The sequence below is a fragment of the Miscanthus floridulus genome, chromosome 10, assembly GCF_019320115.1.
Source record: "Miscanthus floridulus cultivar M001 chromosome 10, ASM1932011v1, whole genome shotgun sequence".
Classification (NCBI taxonomy): domain Eukaryota; kingdom Viridiplantae; phylum Streptophyta; class Magnoliopsida; order Poales; family Poaceae; genus Miscanthus; species Miscanthus floridulus.
In genome coordinates, this window is record NC_089589.1 from 16,876,720 (window position 1) to 16,888,872 (window position 12,153).

Below are 12,153 nucleotides of genomic sequence, written 5' to 3' on the forward strand. Positions count from 1 at the left end.
CGCGCGAGGCCTCTCGCCCGAAGCCTCGGCAAGGAGCCTGATCTCCGTCTCGCGCGAGGCCTCTCGCCCGAAGCCTCGGCAAGGAGCCTAATCTCCGTCTCGCGCGAGTCCTCATTCTCCGTGTTGCTCGAGGCCAGCTCGTCCGCGGTCCGTCGCCCCCTGCCTCGGCCGACCCTCCCGACAGCGTGTCATGTCTCATTAATGCTTCAACCACTCCCGCAATCTCAGCCGCACGGTGGCTCAACGCCACAGGACGGCTGACGTGACCCGAGGTCGGATCAGCGCCATACCGGCCAAGACAGGGCACGGCGGGGATTACCGGCCACTGTGTCCACGATCAGCGCCATACCGGCCAGGACAGGGCACGGCGGGGATTACCGGCCACTGTGTCCTACCACTGTGTCCGCGATCAGCGCCACACCAACTGGGACAGGGTACGATAGGGATTACCGGCCACTGTGTCCAAACGCTGTACCCATGATCGGCTGCCCGCTCAAGGCCTCGGTACTGTATATCAGGGCCTCGGCGATCTTGGGGTTCGAGCCTGCCGAGACTCCCCCACCGCAGTACAAGCCTCGGCACCGACCAAGTCTCAGCCTCGCGCACAGTCCGTCCACAGTAGCTTGCACGTTCGCCGCCGCGTCCACTCCGAGGCATTTCCGGGGCTCCCACGACACACGGGACCTGATGGGACGACCACGCCACCCCGGTACTCCAAGGACGGACCACTCCGACGACCACGCCGCCACAGGAACAGGCCACAGGGTTCGGACATGCCGCCCCTGTTGGCACGACGCTGCATAGTAATACGTGTACTGTCCCTGTCCTCCCTTCAACTATAAAAGGAGAGGACTTGGGCCACTTGGGAAAGGGACCGGGGAGAACACCCTGTAACACACACACGCACACATTCCCGCCGCTTGAGAGCAACGTCTCAGACGGCCCACACGACACCTTGCCGAGACCTGAGACTAGTTCTCTCTTTCCCTTAGCTTGTAACCCCCTACTACGAGCACTTCGGTGCAAGGAATACAAGTTCGATCTCTTAGACTGGACGTAGGGTACCGATTGCCCGAACCAGTATAAATCTTGTGTCTCTTTGCATCACCATCCGGAATCGGGAGCACGCAGAACAAATTCACTAGTTGGTTGAGGACCCCCCGGTCCGAAACACCGACACATATACAACCATATTAGCTTAATTAATATGTGTCTAAATTCCAAGGATCCAAGTATCATATGATAACAACAGAAATCACCAATATTGTTGTGTATGAAAAAACTAAACAGCTGGATAATATAGTAATAAAATCCAAGCCCAACCGTGAACTTATCATCTGAACCAATTTTTTTTTTTTTTTAAATCAGAGAGCAAAGGTATGCTTTATTGTTACAAAAGGCTTTTCAGTGACACTGAAGGAAACAATCGCAAATTATCTTCAACCATCCTTGTTATGAGATCCCTGTAGCCTTCGAGTAAACTGAAGTTGCATCAATATTCTAGCAACTCCAGCAACAAGAAACGTTGCTTTCATATATGCTGCAAAGTCAAAATGACATGGCATCACCATATTTGTATAAAAATGGCAACAGCAATTGCAAAAAGTGATGAAATTTATAGATTCATGCAGGGGGAAAAAATAATGCCATTTTTGAGACGTACCAGCTTTCTGTGCCATAATCTGCAATTTATGGCCTTAACAACAAAAGATCTGTAAATTACATGATACTAGCCTCATAGTAATGGGCTGTAAGTGCAACCAAACTGACCATGGACAATCAAGGTTCAATAGGTGTAAGAAGACACATTTCCATTCCGAGCAATTGACAACTCGGTTAAGCCAAGCGCGACTTCCGGGAAACCAATATTATTGATAGCAGAGTCCAGTTCATCTTTTGAACTTGGCTGAACTGCACAATTCTTCTGTTTCTCAGGAGCCGCAGACGGCCCCTGGTTAACTATCATCTGAATGTCATCCACTTGTACAGCAACCTCTGATGTGGGAGAAGTTTCATTAGCCTCACTCACAGCTGGCGTTGAAGCAACAGAACAGTCTGCAGCCTCACTTTCGCTTTCATCACCTGCGTTGACCAACAGTACTTTTGGCCTGTTTGGATGCTCCTTGGCAGCTTTTTCCCAGGTTTCTCTTGTTTCCAAAGCAACTCTATGATCTAGACTGATTTCCTTAAGACATGTGAGGCGGTTGATTTTGATGTCAGCAAGACCAACTAGGTCTTTGCAGATTAGCTTAAGTGAGATGAGGTACGGCAAAGCTCCTTCTTCAATTGTTGGTAACGTGGCACGTTGCAGGACGAAACACAGGTGTAGCAGCCCGGGCAATGCCTGATCTTGAATGATAAAATCTTCAAGGACATACGCAATCAGCTTGAGATGCTGCAAGTCTTTCAAGTTAGCCAATGCTGCAAGGAGGCCCGCTGTCAATTTCTTTGATGAAAGGCACAACTCCCGGAGACCCAGCATCGATATGACAAACTGGGGAAGTTCCAGCAAAGTCCCCTTTAACTTCAATGACCTAAGGTAACAAGGAGCCTTCAAAGAGTTCAGGATGTTTTCAGTGCTGTCATCGAAATGAAGTGATAGAGAACGGGGATCATTGCTCTCTTCTTTGTCATCATGGATGAACTTTTGGACAGCATTCACAACATCGGTGAAGTTGGTGCTTCTCTCACTCCTCTCAAGCCATATCTTAAGCTTTCTCAAATTCGTCATGTAATTCATGATTTGTGGAAATCCTTGACACCCATCCGTGACAAATCCTGCAAATGTCTCTAAGTTACTCTGTTCAGTCAAGAAAAACTTCTGGATGTCACTTGTTATCTTGACTTTATCAGAAAGTTGAAACTTTCCAAACAGATGGAGTAAACAGGGGAGCAGGAGGACCTCTATAGGTAGTATTTTCACCTTTGTTCTCCTCAAATCAAGTGTCTCCAAAAGTTTCAATTTTTCTATCTCCTTTGGAAGACTGGTAACAGTTTCCCCAAGGCTTAGATATTTCAGAAGAAAAAGGTTGCATATGTCTTTGAGGTGGTCATCTTCCAGGTCGGTACATTGTTCAAGATCCAAGACTCTCAGCAGCTGGTACTTTTGGAAACTCAAAATAGTTTTGCCAGCCTCCCCGAAAACCATCAGAGATCTGACAAGAGATAAGTCCATGTCCAAAGAGCTGCCACTTGTAGCACTATGGTGATGGAGGGAAAGCCGACGCACATATTTGCGTTCAACTTTATTGCCAGAAAGTAGGGTGATGAAGTCCTGGGAGGTGGACATTAGCAAAATGAACTCACGCATCATGCCATATGTTTTGCATGTCTTTACCTGATCATCGTTACATATGCTGATGGGCTCAATAATGTTCCGGTCTATGAGGGTGTTAAAATTTTCACTAGATGAAGGCTGTGCTTCTACAAATCCCTCTGCTAACCATCGCCTCAGCAGCCTCTTCCTCTTTATGGGATGATCAGATGGAAACATACCAAAATACAAAAGGCAGGCTTTGGGACCATGGCCAGGAAGACTAGAGAAGCTGTGGATAAGCACCCTTCGCATTCTCTCCAATGTATCATCCTGCTCCAGATGACGTCTAAGATCTCTACACACATCTTCGCAGTTAGGTGCTGTGGGCCAACCATTTTTCCTCAAGAATTGACCCATGGTAACAAGAGCAAGTGGTTGGCCATCACATTTCTTCAGAACTTCTTTTGATTCTGGTCGAGTATAACCTGAATATTTTGTTGGGCAAGCTTTCTTGATAAACAATTGCTCTGAGTGTTTATTGCCAAGTCTTCTCATTTTGTGCACATAACCATTAGAAGAGCTGCAAGCATTAGCCACTGACTGGATAGTTGTTGTCACCATTACTCTGCTGCTAACAACATTATCTTCTGGGAAGGCAGCTTCAATGGTACTCCACTGATCTGTTTGCATGTCGTCAATTACAATGAAATACCTATAAGACAAATTGTCAACAAAAAGTTAATAGACTCAGCTGACGACAGCATATATCAAAGCGTGCAGAGCAAACATAGCCTCTATCCTCAACAATCAGTGTGTCGAGTAAACACCGTTTCTTTCTGAATGAGTTGGTGAACACTTCTGTTTCTTGTTACTACTCAATCAGTACTATGAAGTTTGTTTGCTCTTCAGTTCAAACAAAATTAAACTCATGTTCTCTATCAGAAAAGATAGTTTGAATGAGTTATGTTTTGGGATGGCTGTTAGGCGTGAAGAACAGGAAGCTAATAAATTTCGAAATAGATACTGTTCTAAAGTGGAAATTAAAAATGAATAAAAGAACAGTGAGAAATGTATGCAAAAGACTACCGACTTTGTCAACACCAAAAGCTTTTCAATGCTAATTAAGCTAAGATCCTGGATTCACTTGGTATTACACGTTTATTAGGTCTTGAGAGTTCAGAGAGGCAATTTGGACATGGAAACCCGTAATTGGGTTCATGAACAATCTGCAGAAATAAATAAGGTAAAAAAGGAAGATTTTTTTACCTTTGCTCACCCAAGTGTTTCCTGAGATCTACCGTAAGCTGGTCAACACTAGAGTTATCCACCACTGGCCTGCCAAATTTTTGGAGGATCTCCATGAGCACCTCTCTCGGACCCCTGTCAGTAGCAGAAACCCACGCCCGCAGACTGAACTGCCGGCCGACGTCGCTCTCGTAGACCTCTCTGGCAAGGACGGTCTTGCCGGAGCCATGGATCCCGACGATGGAGATAATCTTGAGCTGCTTTGTTAGTCCCTCTGCCTCCTCGGTCAACTGCTGCACAAGCTCGTCCCTGGGACCGTCGATGCCGACGATGTCGGCCTTAAGGGTGTGCGGATCAGATCCAGACGAACAGGAAGACGATTCAGCATGCTGGGTAGAGGAGGAAAGGCCGGCGAAGACCCTGTACCTCTTCTCCCTCTGGTGCGCCTCCTCCGGTATCTTCTTCAGGACCTGGACCTCGGCAGCCAGCCGCTGACGGGACAGCAGAGTCTTCGGCGACCGAACGGTCCGACGAAACAAGGATGTTTGCTGCTCCCGGGTCACATGGTACAAGAAGCGATCTACGCAGTCCTCGATGTGGTGAGCCAGTTCACGCAGCTCGTCAATTGACAGGCTCAGCACAGCTCCTTGATCCTTCCTCCCCAGCGAGACCTGTTCATCGATCGTAACAGCGATCATACGGAGCTCTTTCTCCATGGATTTGATGTCGCTCTTGAGGCCCTTGTGCAGCTTGTATTTCCCTTCTACCAGTGAGAAGAGCCTCGGCAGGATGGTTTTGATGAACCCGCTCAACAGGGAAGCCTCCATCTCCGTTTCTCACCTTGCTAGAGTAACTACTGGTCCTGGAAGAGATTAGCTACCACCGCACCAGGCATATAGAGGAGAGTAGATCATCACCATAGTATCTAGTTCTGCCCCCATCATGTGGTTCCCAGTTCCTAGGAAAATGTGGAGAGATTTTTGCCAGAGCGCCTGCCCCCTGCTATACCGGAATATTGTGCCATGCCCCCTCTAGATTGAGAGCCCAGAGCCGAATCCTCGATAGTACCTACAAAAACTTTTTCAGTTGCCAACCGTTACACACAAAGTCATTTATTGTGAGACAAATAGGCCACCAGCCTTGTCACTAATAGTTTTTTGTCCATCCTTCCAACTTGGACCAAATATCTTCACGATTGACGCTTTATTTGGATCAAAGAATTCTCAAAGGAATTTTGAAGGTATATATTTGAAAAGAAAGAACTCACATCATAGTGTTTGGAACAAAGGAAAATTGAGTTCCTTTCCAAAGGAAAGGAAATTAGAATAGTGCAAAACATAGGAAATAAGACCTCCACTTCAACCCAAGGGAAAGAATCTTTGGTCTCTCTCACTTACTATGCTTGCTCATGTTCCCATAGTTTTTTGCTTCCATTCCAAACATCTCAGAGTATCAAATCCTATGTTTTAGAATCATATGGTTTTTAATTATTCGCTCTATCTTATTCATGCGCTTTTTCTATTTCTCTGTTTTGTATCCGTTTGTTCTAAACAGGCCCTGACCAATGGACAACCCCTAGGACTACATGGATAGCATGCGATAGGAACTTGGCATAATGCCAAAAATATTTGTAGTTTCATATTTGCTATAGAAGCAACAAAATTAATTACTATTCCACCTTCTCTTCGATAAGTTATTCTTAGTTAGAATGGCCCTTTTTAAAAAACACAAGAAAATATCATTTTTAGTGCCAACTTTATACACCAATTTTCTAGGAAACCTTCATGCCATTATCGACAAAAAGTTGTACATTGACTTAACCAAGAACACTCCATTTTCATGTAGACGCCAAAGAAAGTTGTCTGACTCTTCATTAGTATTAATATTAGCCAATTTTGCAACAATAAGTTGCCAATATTTGAGTTTGTTTGCATCTAATGATCTTATAAAAGATACTTTTAGCATGATGGAACTCAAAACTTCTACTATTGTTGCTTTGCTATCTTTGGACAATATCAAACAACAAATGATAATGAAATTTTAAAGCCTAGGAGCCCAACCACCCGTCTTCCACCAATCTAGTTTGGTTCTCACTGTTTATGTTAAATGAACCTAGATCTAGGAACTAGGTAGTCACACCCATGAAGCCTATCCAAAAATATAAATCCTTCTACCATTTTATTTACTAAATATCTATTTTGTAAGAGGTTTTGCTATATACCATCTTACATGGTTCTGTCGATGTTTTACCACCGATAGCCTGCCACAGGGGTACCCGGGGCAGTATGTTCGGGCTTCGGCGTATGCTGAACTCGATGGTTAACGCAAGAGACAGTCGATTTATCCTGGTTCAGGCCCTCGATCGTAGATCGAGTAACAACCCTACGTCCAGTCGGTGTTAGCCTTTGTGTTGGATTGATTATGAAGTGTTGTGTCGTACAATTGCTCTGTTGAACTCCCGATCCAAGGTGCCCTTCCCTCCTTTATATAGTCAGGAGGCCAGAATCCTAGTCGGTTTACAATGAGAGTTCCTAGTAGGATTACAGAGTAATACTACTACTAAGATTACAGGAGGAGAATCCTAATTGGACTAGGTCTTCTTCCTTCCTTGCGGGGTATCCTGTGGGTCCCATACCGACAAGCCCCCGAGCACTTCATGGTTGAGTTCTGGAAGCCTCATCTTGTTCCTGCAGGTCTTGTCGGGTAGGAACAAGCATTGTTCGAGTGCTTTCTTGAGTGAAACCATGTAGCGCTTCTTGAGATCTTCGAGTGGTGTGTGCTTTTTGAAGAAAAAGTACATCCATCTGGGTATAGCCCCTGAGCCTCTTGCTATTTGGAACAAGGAGCTGGAGGGTCTTGTCTTGAAGAAATCTTCTTGGTGACGTGCACTTTTGGACAAAAGTGCACTTACTGAGTGTAACCCCCGAGCCTCTTGCTTGTTGGGACAAGAAGCCAGAGGGTCCCTTTAGTCTTCTTGGTTGCTCTGAGTTCTTTTTTGGTGGGTGCAATTTTTCATAAAAAAGTGCACTCACTGAGTGTAGCCCCCGAGCCTCTTGCTATTTGGAACAAAGAGCTAGAGGGTCTTGTCTTGAAGAAGTCTTCTTGGTGACGTGCACTTTTTCGAAAAAAGTGCACTCACTGAGTGTAGCCCCCGAGCCTCTTGCTATTTGGAACAAGGATCTGGAGGGTCTTGAATCTGAGTTGTTTGATAGAACCGTGTACCTCTCCTTTTGCAGCCCCTGAGCATATATCCGGTTTGTTTTGTTTAGGAAGAACTCGGAAGCAGGGTTTTGGCATATTCTCTGGTAGTCTGCTGTTGTCAGATGTAGTTGTATGGTGGTGGTTGAGTTTGAATGCCTTTTGTTCACGGGTTGTACTGTGTCGGTATATTCTTTCGAATATGCTTGTCTTCGAGTATTGTTCCCTCTCGCCTGAGTCTTCCATTATTGAGTCCTGTCTTTTCACTGTGTCCTTTGTTAGTCTTATTTTGTTGGTACTCCTAGTCCATTTGCACCGCTCCTTTGGTCTATAAATACCCTTCCGGAGTGCTTGCTTTCATCCATTGAACATTTTGTTGAAACCTTTGTGATCACTAACATGGTAGTTTGTGAAGTAGAGCAGCCCCGGGCGTGTTTTGTAGTTCCTGTGCGTCTTGTCGTAGTTGGAGGAAGTCTTGTGATAGGGATTAGAGGTTGGCTAATCCCGCGGTAGCAATGTACCAGGATGTATGTGGTGGTAGTTGGAGGAAGTCTTGTGATGTGGACTTCGTTCCTTCATCTGGCAGTTCTGGGTTGATCCTCGTCACCTGTCTTGAGACTGTCCGGTGCAGATCAACACCATATCCAGCATCACATCGGTCTTGGGTAGACAGATGCCTACCGGCCTTCTCTGCTCCATGTTGTCCTGCCATGCTGCTGATTTCCACCTTGGAAGCACTGCGTCCGTCCTTTCAAGAAAACAGTGTAGCCGATGGCGGTTTGTCCTTCCGAGTAGCAATTTGGGACACATAGTCGTTCCAGAGCCCAGTCGTGTCCGTGTTCTTCTTTGCTACTTTGCTTTTCGTGGTACCGAGTACATTGGGTCTTATAAGATTTGTAATCTTCTATTTTTGAAGTCACTTGTAATGGAAAGAATCTTTGTCTTCTGAGTTGTTATTTACTTTTCTGCTATAGTTCCGGTTGCTCATGATATTCCCGAGTTCTTTTTGTAAGAACCGAGTTCTTGTGTTCCTTGTGAAGTTGCCTTTCTTTTCTTCTTTGTTGATGGGTTGTTCTTGCAGTTATCTGATAGCTTCGCAGTAGTGCTGGATAGATAAGTCTAAAATTTGCCCGTTGAATTGTACCATTGTGTGGATTTGTGCCCTTCATCGTTTTAGCTGTGTCGGTAAATGGACCGTTGCGTTCTCACACGGTGCTTTAACGGGCCTGGTAGGCCGTTTTTAACACTATAAAATCTATTTAAAGACCCTTCATCTTCTTTTTCTTTACTGCCTTTCTCTTGCCTTCAAACCCTAGCCTTCAGTCCTCCGTCGTTGCCATTGCTGCCGCCGTCTTTAGCGCCGCCATCTAGGCTTTCTTTTCCCCCAATTGCTTTTCGCCTCCTTTAGTACATGGGTAAGAAGAAAACCACAAGCAAGTCCCAATCTTCCTTCTTGGACGAGGAATCTTCACTCCCCATGATTGAAAATCAGGAGTTTGTTGCCATGAGGGCCGCTCAGAAGTCTTGGCCGACTCTGACGACCATCGAGGAGCAGCTCCGTGAGCTTGTCAGCGATGGCTTGATCCAGAGCAAGGCCATTGCTGAATGGAGGGTTCTAGGCGAGCATCGGGTCCCTGCCCCAGGTCCTGGTGAGATTGTCCTTTTTGTCTCTTTCATTCGTGCTGGACTCTGCCTTCCTGCCTCTGCTTTTCTTCATCAGTTTCTTAGCTATTTTGGGATTTGTTTGAACCATCTTGCTCCTAATGCAGTCCTTCACCTTTCTATCTTTGTTCATCTTTGCGAAGCTTTCCTTGGAATTCCCCCTTCTCTTTCTCTGTTTCGTTATTTCTTTCGTCTGAAACCCCAACCCCGCTGTGAAGAAACCAGCGTTCTTGGTGGTTGTGGGATTCAATTTCGCTAGGGTCTTAAGAGCAAGTTCTTTGATTATGACCTGGTTGATTCTATAAGAGATTAGCGTGCCGACTGGTTTTATGTCACCAATCTGATCCCTTCTCTTGCTGTCCACTCTGGATCTGGTCCCGTGGTTAATAACCGCTAGGATAAGAATCCTATTTCGTCTGCTGAGGTTCAGGCAATCCAGCCATTCCTTGATAGGATTAGTATGCTGAAACAGCAGGGTTTAACTAGCTTCAGCATTGTTTTGAGTTTTCTTCGTCACCGAGTTCAGCCTTTGAAGGAGCGAGAGCACCTTGGCTTCAAGTACTCAGGGGCTGAGGATTCTTCATGCATGGTCCCAGCTCTTGAGCTGACCGATGAGGAGGTACTCGAGCGTCTCTAGAAGATGCTGAAAGGAGCAAGCGTTGTCTCGCCTACTGTCTCTGAGTTCTCTGCCAACAACCCGCCTCCAGCTGTAAGTTGTTTTCCCCTCATTCGGGTACTTTATGTATTCTTGATGTATCTTTCTTTGTTTAATTTTTCCTTGTCTTGTTGTCTTATTCTTTTTCGTAGGAACTTGGGCGCAACTTTGTTGACCCGATCCCTTCTCTTGCTGTTCCCCCTGTCATGGTGAAAACTAGGAAGGAACTCGCCGTAGCTTCTGCAACTAGTAAGTCCCCAATCTCCATAGCGTTTCCTAGAGTTTCTTTCGGATTTGTTGATGTATATGAAGAATATGTTCCTCGTTTAGTCTCCCGCGGTCCTTGTAGTGTCTCGAAGAGGGGGCGAACGAATGGGTCTTCATCTGGCCTGCCTGCTTCCAAGAAGTCTCGCAAGCCAAGTACTCCTCCTGGTACTCCAGTTGTAGCTAGCATGCTCTTAGGTGAGCATATTTATACTCTTTGTCCCTTTGTTTTCTTGTTTTTGTCCTGAACCAAGTGCTTTTATTCTTTTTTCAGCGGGTGCCTTGGTGGCCTTGGTCGAGACCGAGGGGGAAGAGGATGATGAAGTGCCCCTCATCATGCGGCGGTGAGTTGTTTTCATATTCCCCTTCCATTGAATTTTTCCTTTTTGTCTTGACTTTTAGTCTTGATCTTTTTTGAAGTAACCGGACATCGGGTATGAGTTCTTCTGAGGCTCACGCTCTGGCTTCTTCTGAAGCTCCGGTGTTGGGTTCCTTGGTACCGAGCTCTTCCGCACCTCCATTGCCGAGTTCTTCTGCGGCTCTAGCCCCGGCTTCTTCCGAGGCTCCGGTATCGGCTATACCTCTCCTGTTGCCAAGTGGTGGGGTTGTTCTTGCCGCCGTGGTCCCCCCTGCGAGGTCTTCTTTTAGCTTCACAAGGAAGAAGGTGGCCGGGTGAGTAGATTCTAGCTTCATCCTTTTGCTTCTGTTCTCCTTTTTCCTGGTTCTCATCTGCGATTTCCTTTATCAATTTTCAGTCCTTCATCTTCTCTCGCTTCTTCGTCGACTTCTTCTCAGCCCTCCGTCGTGCCACCGAGTACCGAGCCTCAGGACTCATAGCATACTATTGGTGAAGTGGCTGCGGGGGCTACAAAGCTCTCTGGTGATGGCGCCGCTGCAGACTTGGCCGCCCCGGAGGTGACTGTGGCCATTGCATCGGGTCCTTCTAAGGGATTGGCCTCGGCTTCCCAGGAGATCACTCTAGTCATTCCTTCTTCACCTCAGCCGGGCTCTCCTCCTTCTCTTGCTTTCGATGATCCTCCTTTTGCCGATGATGTGGTGCAGCAGTTCGATGCCACTCATCGGCTATCGGAATTAACTGCTACCTGGGGAGACTTGTCATCCTTTGCGACTTCTTTTGGAGAAAAGCTCTAGGTAAGCTTTTTCATCATTCCTTCTTTGGATGTCTGCTTTTCTTTGGTCCTTATTCTTTGTTTTTCTTTGTATCTTTTTGCTCAGTCCTTCTCTCATGATCACACCGGCTTCTTTTTCTCATCTGAAAACGAGAAAAAGTTGTCTTCAGAAGTGAGCACCCTAAAAGCTGATCTTGATCTCCTCCGGGCTGAGCTAGAGGCTGAGCATCAAATGCATCAGGATGAAGAAAAATCTCTTCATGCCCGGGCTGTTGAAATCGAGAAGCAGAGGGATGCCGCTCTTCAGGAGGCCCGAAAGAACTCGGCGGCTATGAAGGACTTGGAGGCCGTGAAGGAGTGCAACGGTATTGAGAGTTCTTTTTGTTTCTTTTTGTAATGGAGCTTTTCTTTCTGCTGACTTGTTGTCTGCTGCTTCATCCAGCTCTCCAGGTTGAAAAGCAGAAACTCTCGGAGGGCATTGAAGAAATGAAGACTCTTGTTTGTACAAGTCATAACAAGGCTAAGGAGGTAATTACTTGTGCTGAAGAGGAACTTGTGCTTGCTAAGTTGATTAGGCATGGAGCTGGTAGAGATCTTGTGCAGGCCTAGAAAACCATTGAAGACTTGTCTGGCAGGTTGGCGATGGCTACTAAAAATTGGAAGGCTTTGTGGAAATCCTTTCGTTCAATAGCCGACATTCTTCGAACTCCAGCTGATGATGGGCAATCTTGGGCTCAGTTGAT

The 12,153-nt window shown here is 46.2% G+C and overlaps 1 protein-coding gene across 1 annotated transcript; it reads right to left on the reverse strand.

Moving 5' to 3' along the window:
* Positions 1-1,193: 1,193 nt before the first annotated feature.
* On the reverse strand, positions 1,194-5,512 carry LOC136486305 (disease resistance protein RGA4-like). The gene is made up of 3 exons (XM_066483178.1): positions 4,523-5,512; positions 1,664-3,968; positions 1,194-1,540 (listed from the first exon to the last, which is right to left on the reverse strand). The coding sequence occupies exons 1-2, from the start codon at positions 5,326-5,328 to the stop codon at positions 1,787-1,789; spliced, it is 2,988 nt and encodes a 995-aa protein (XP_066339275.1). The 5' UTR covers positions 5,329-5,512; the 3' UTR covers positions 1,194-1,540; positions 1,664-1,786.
* Positions 5,513-12,153: the final 6,641 nt, after the last annotated feature.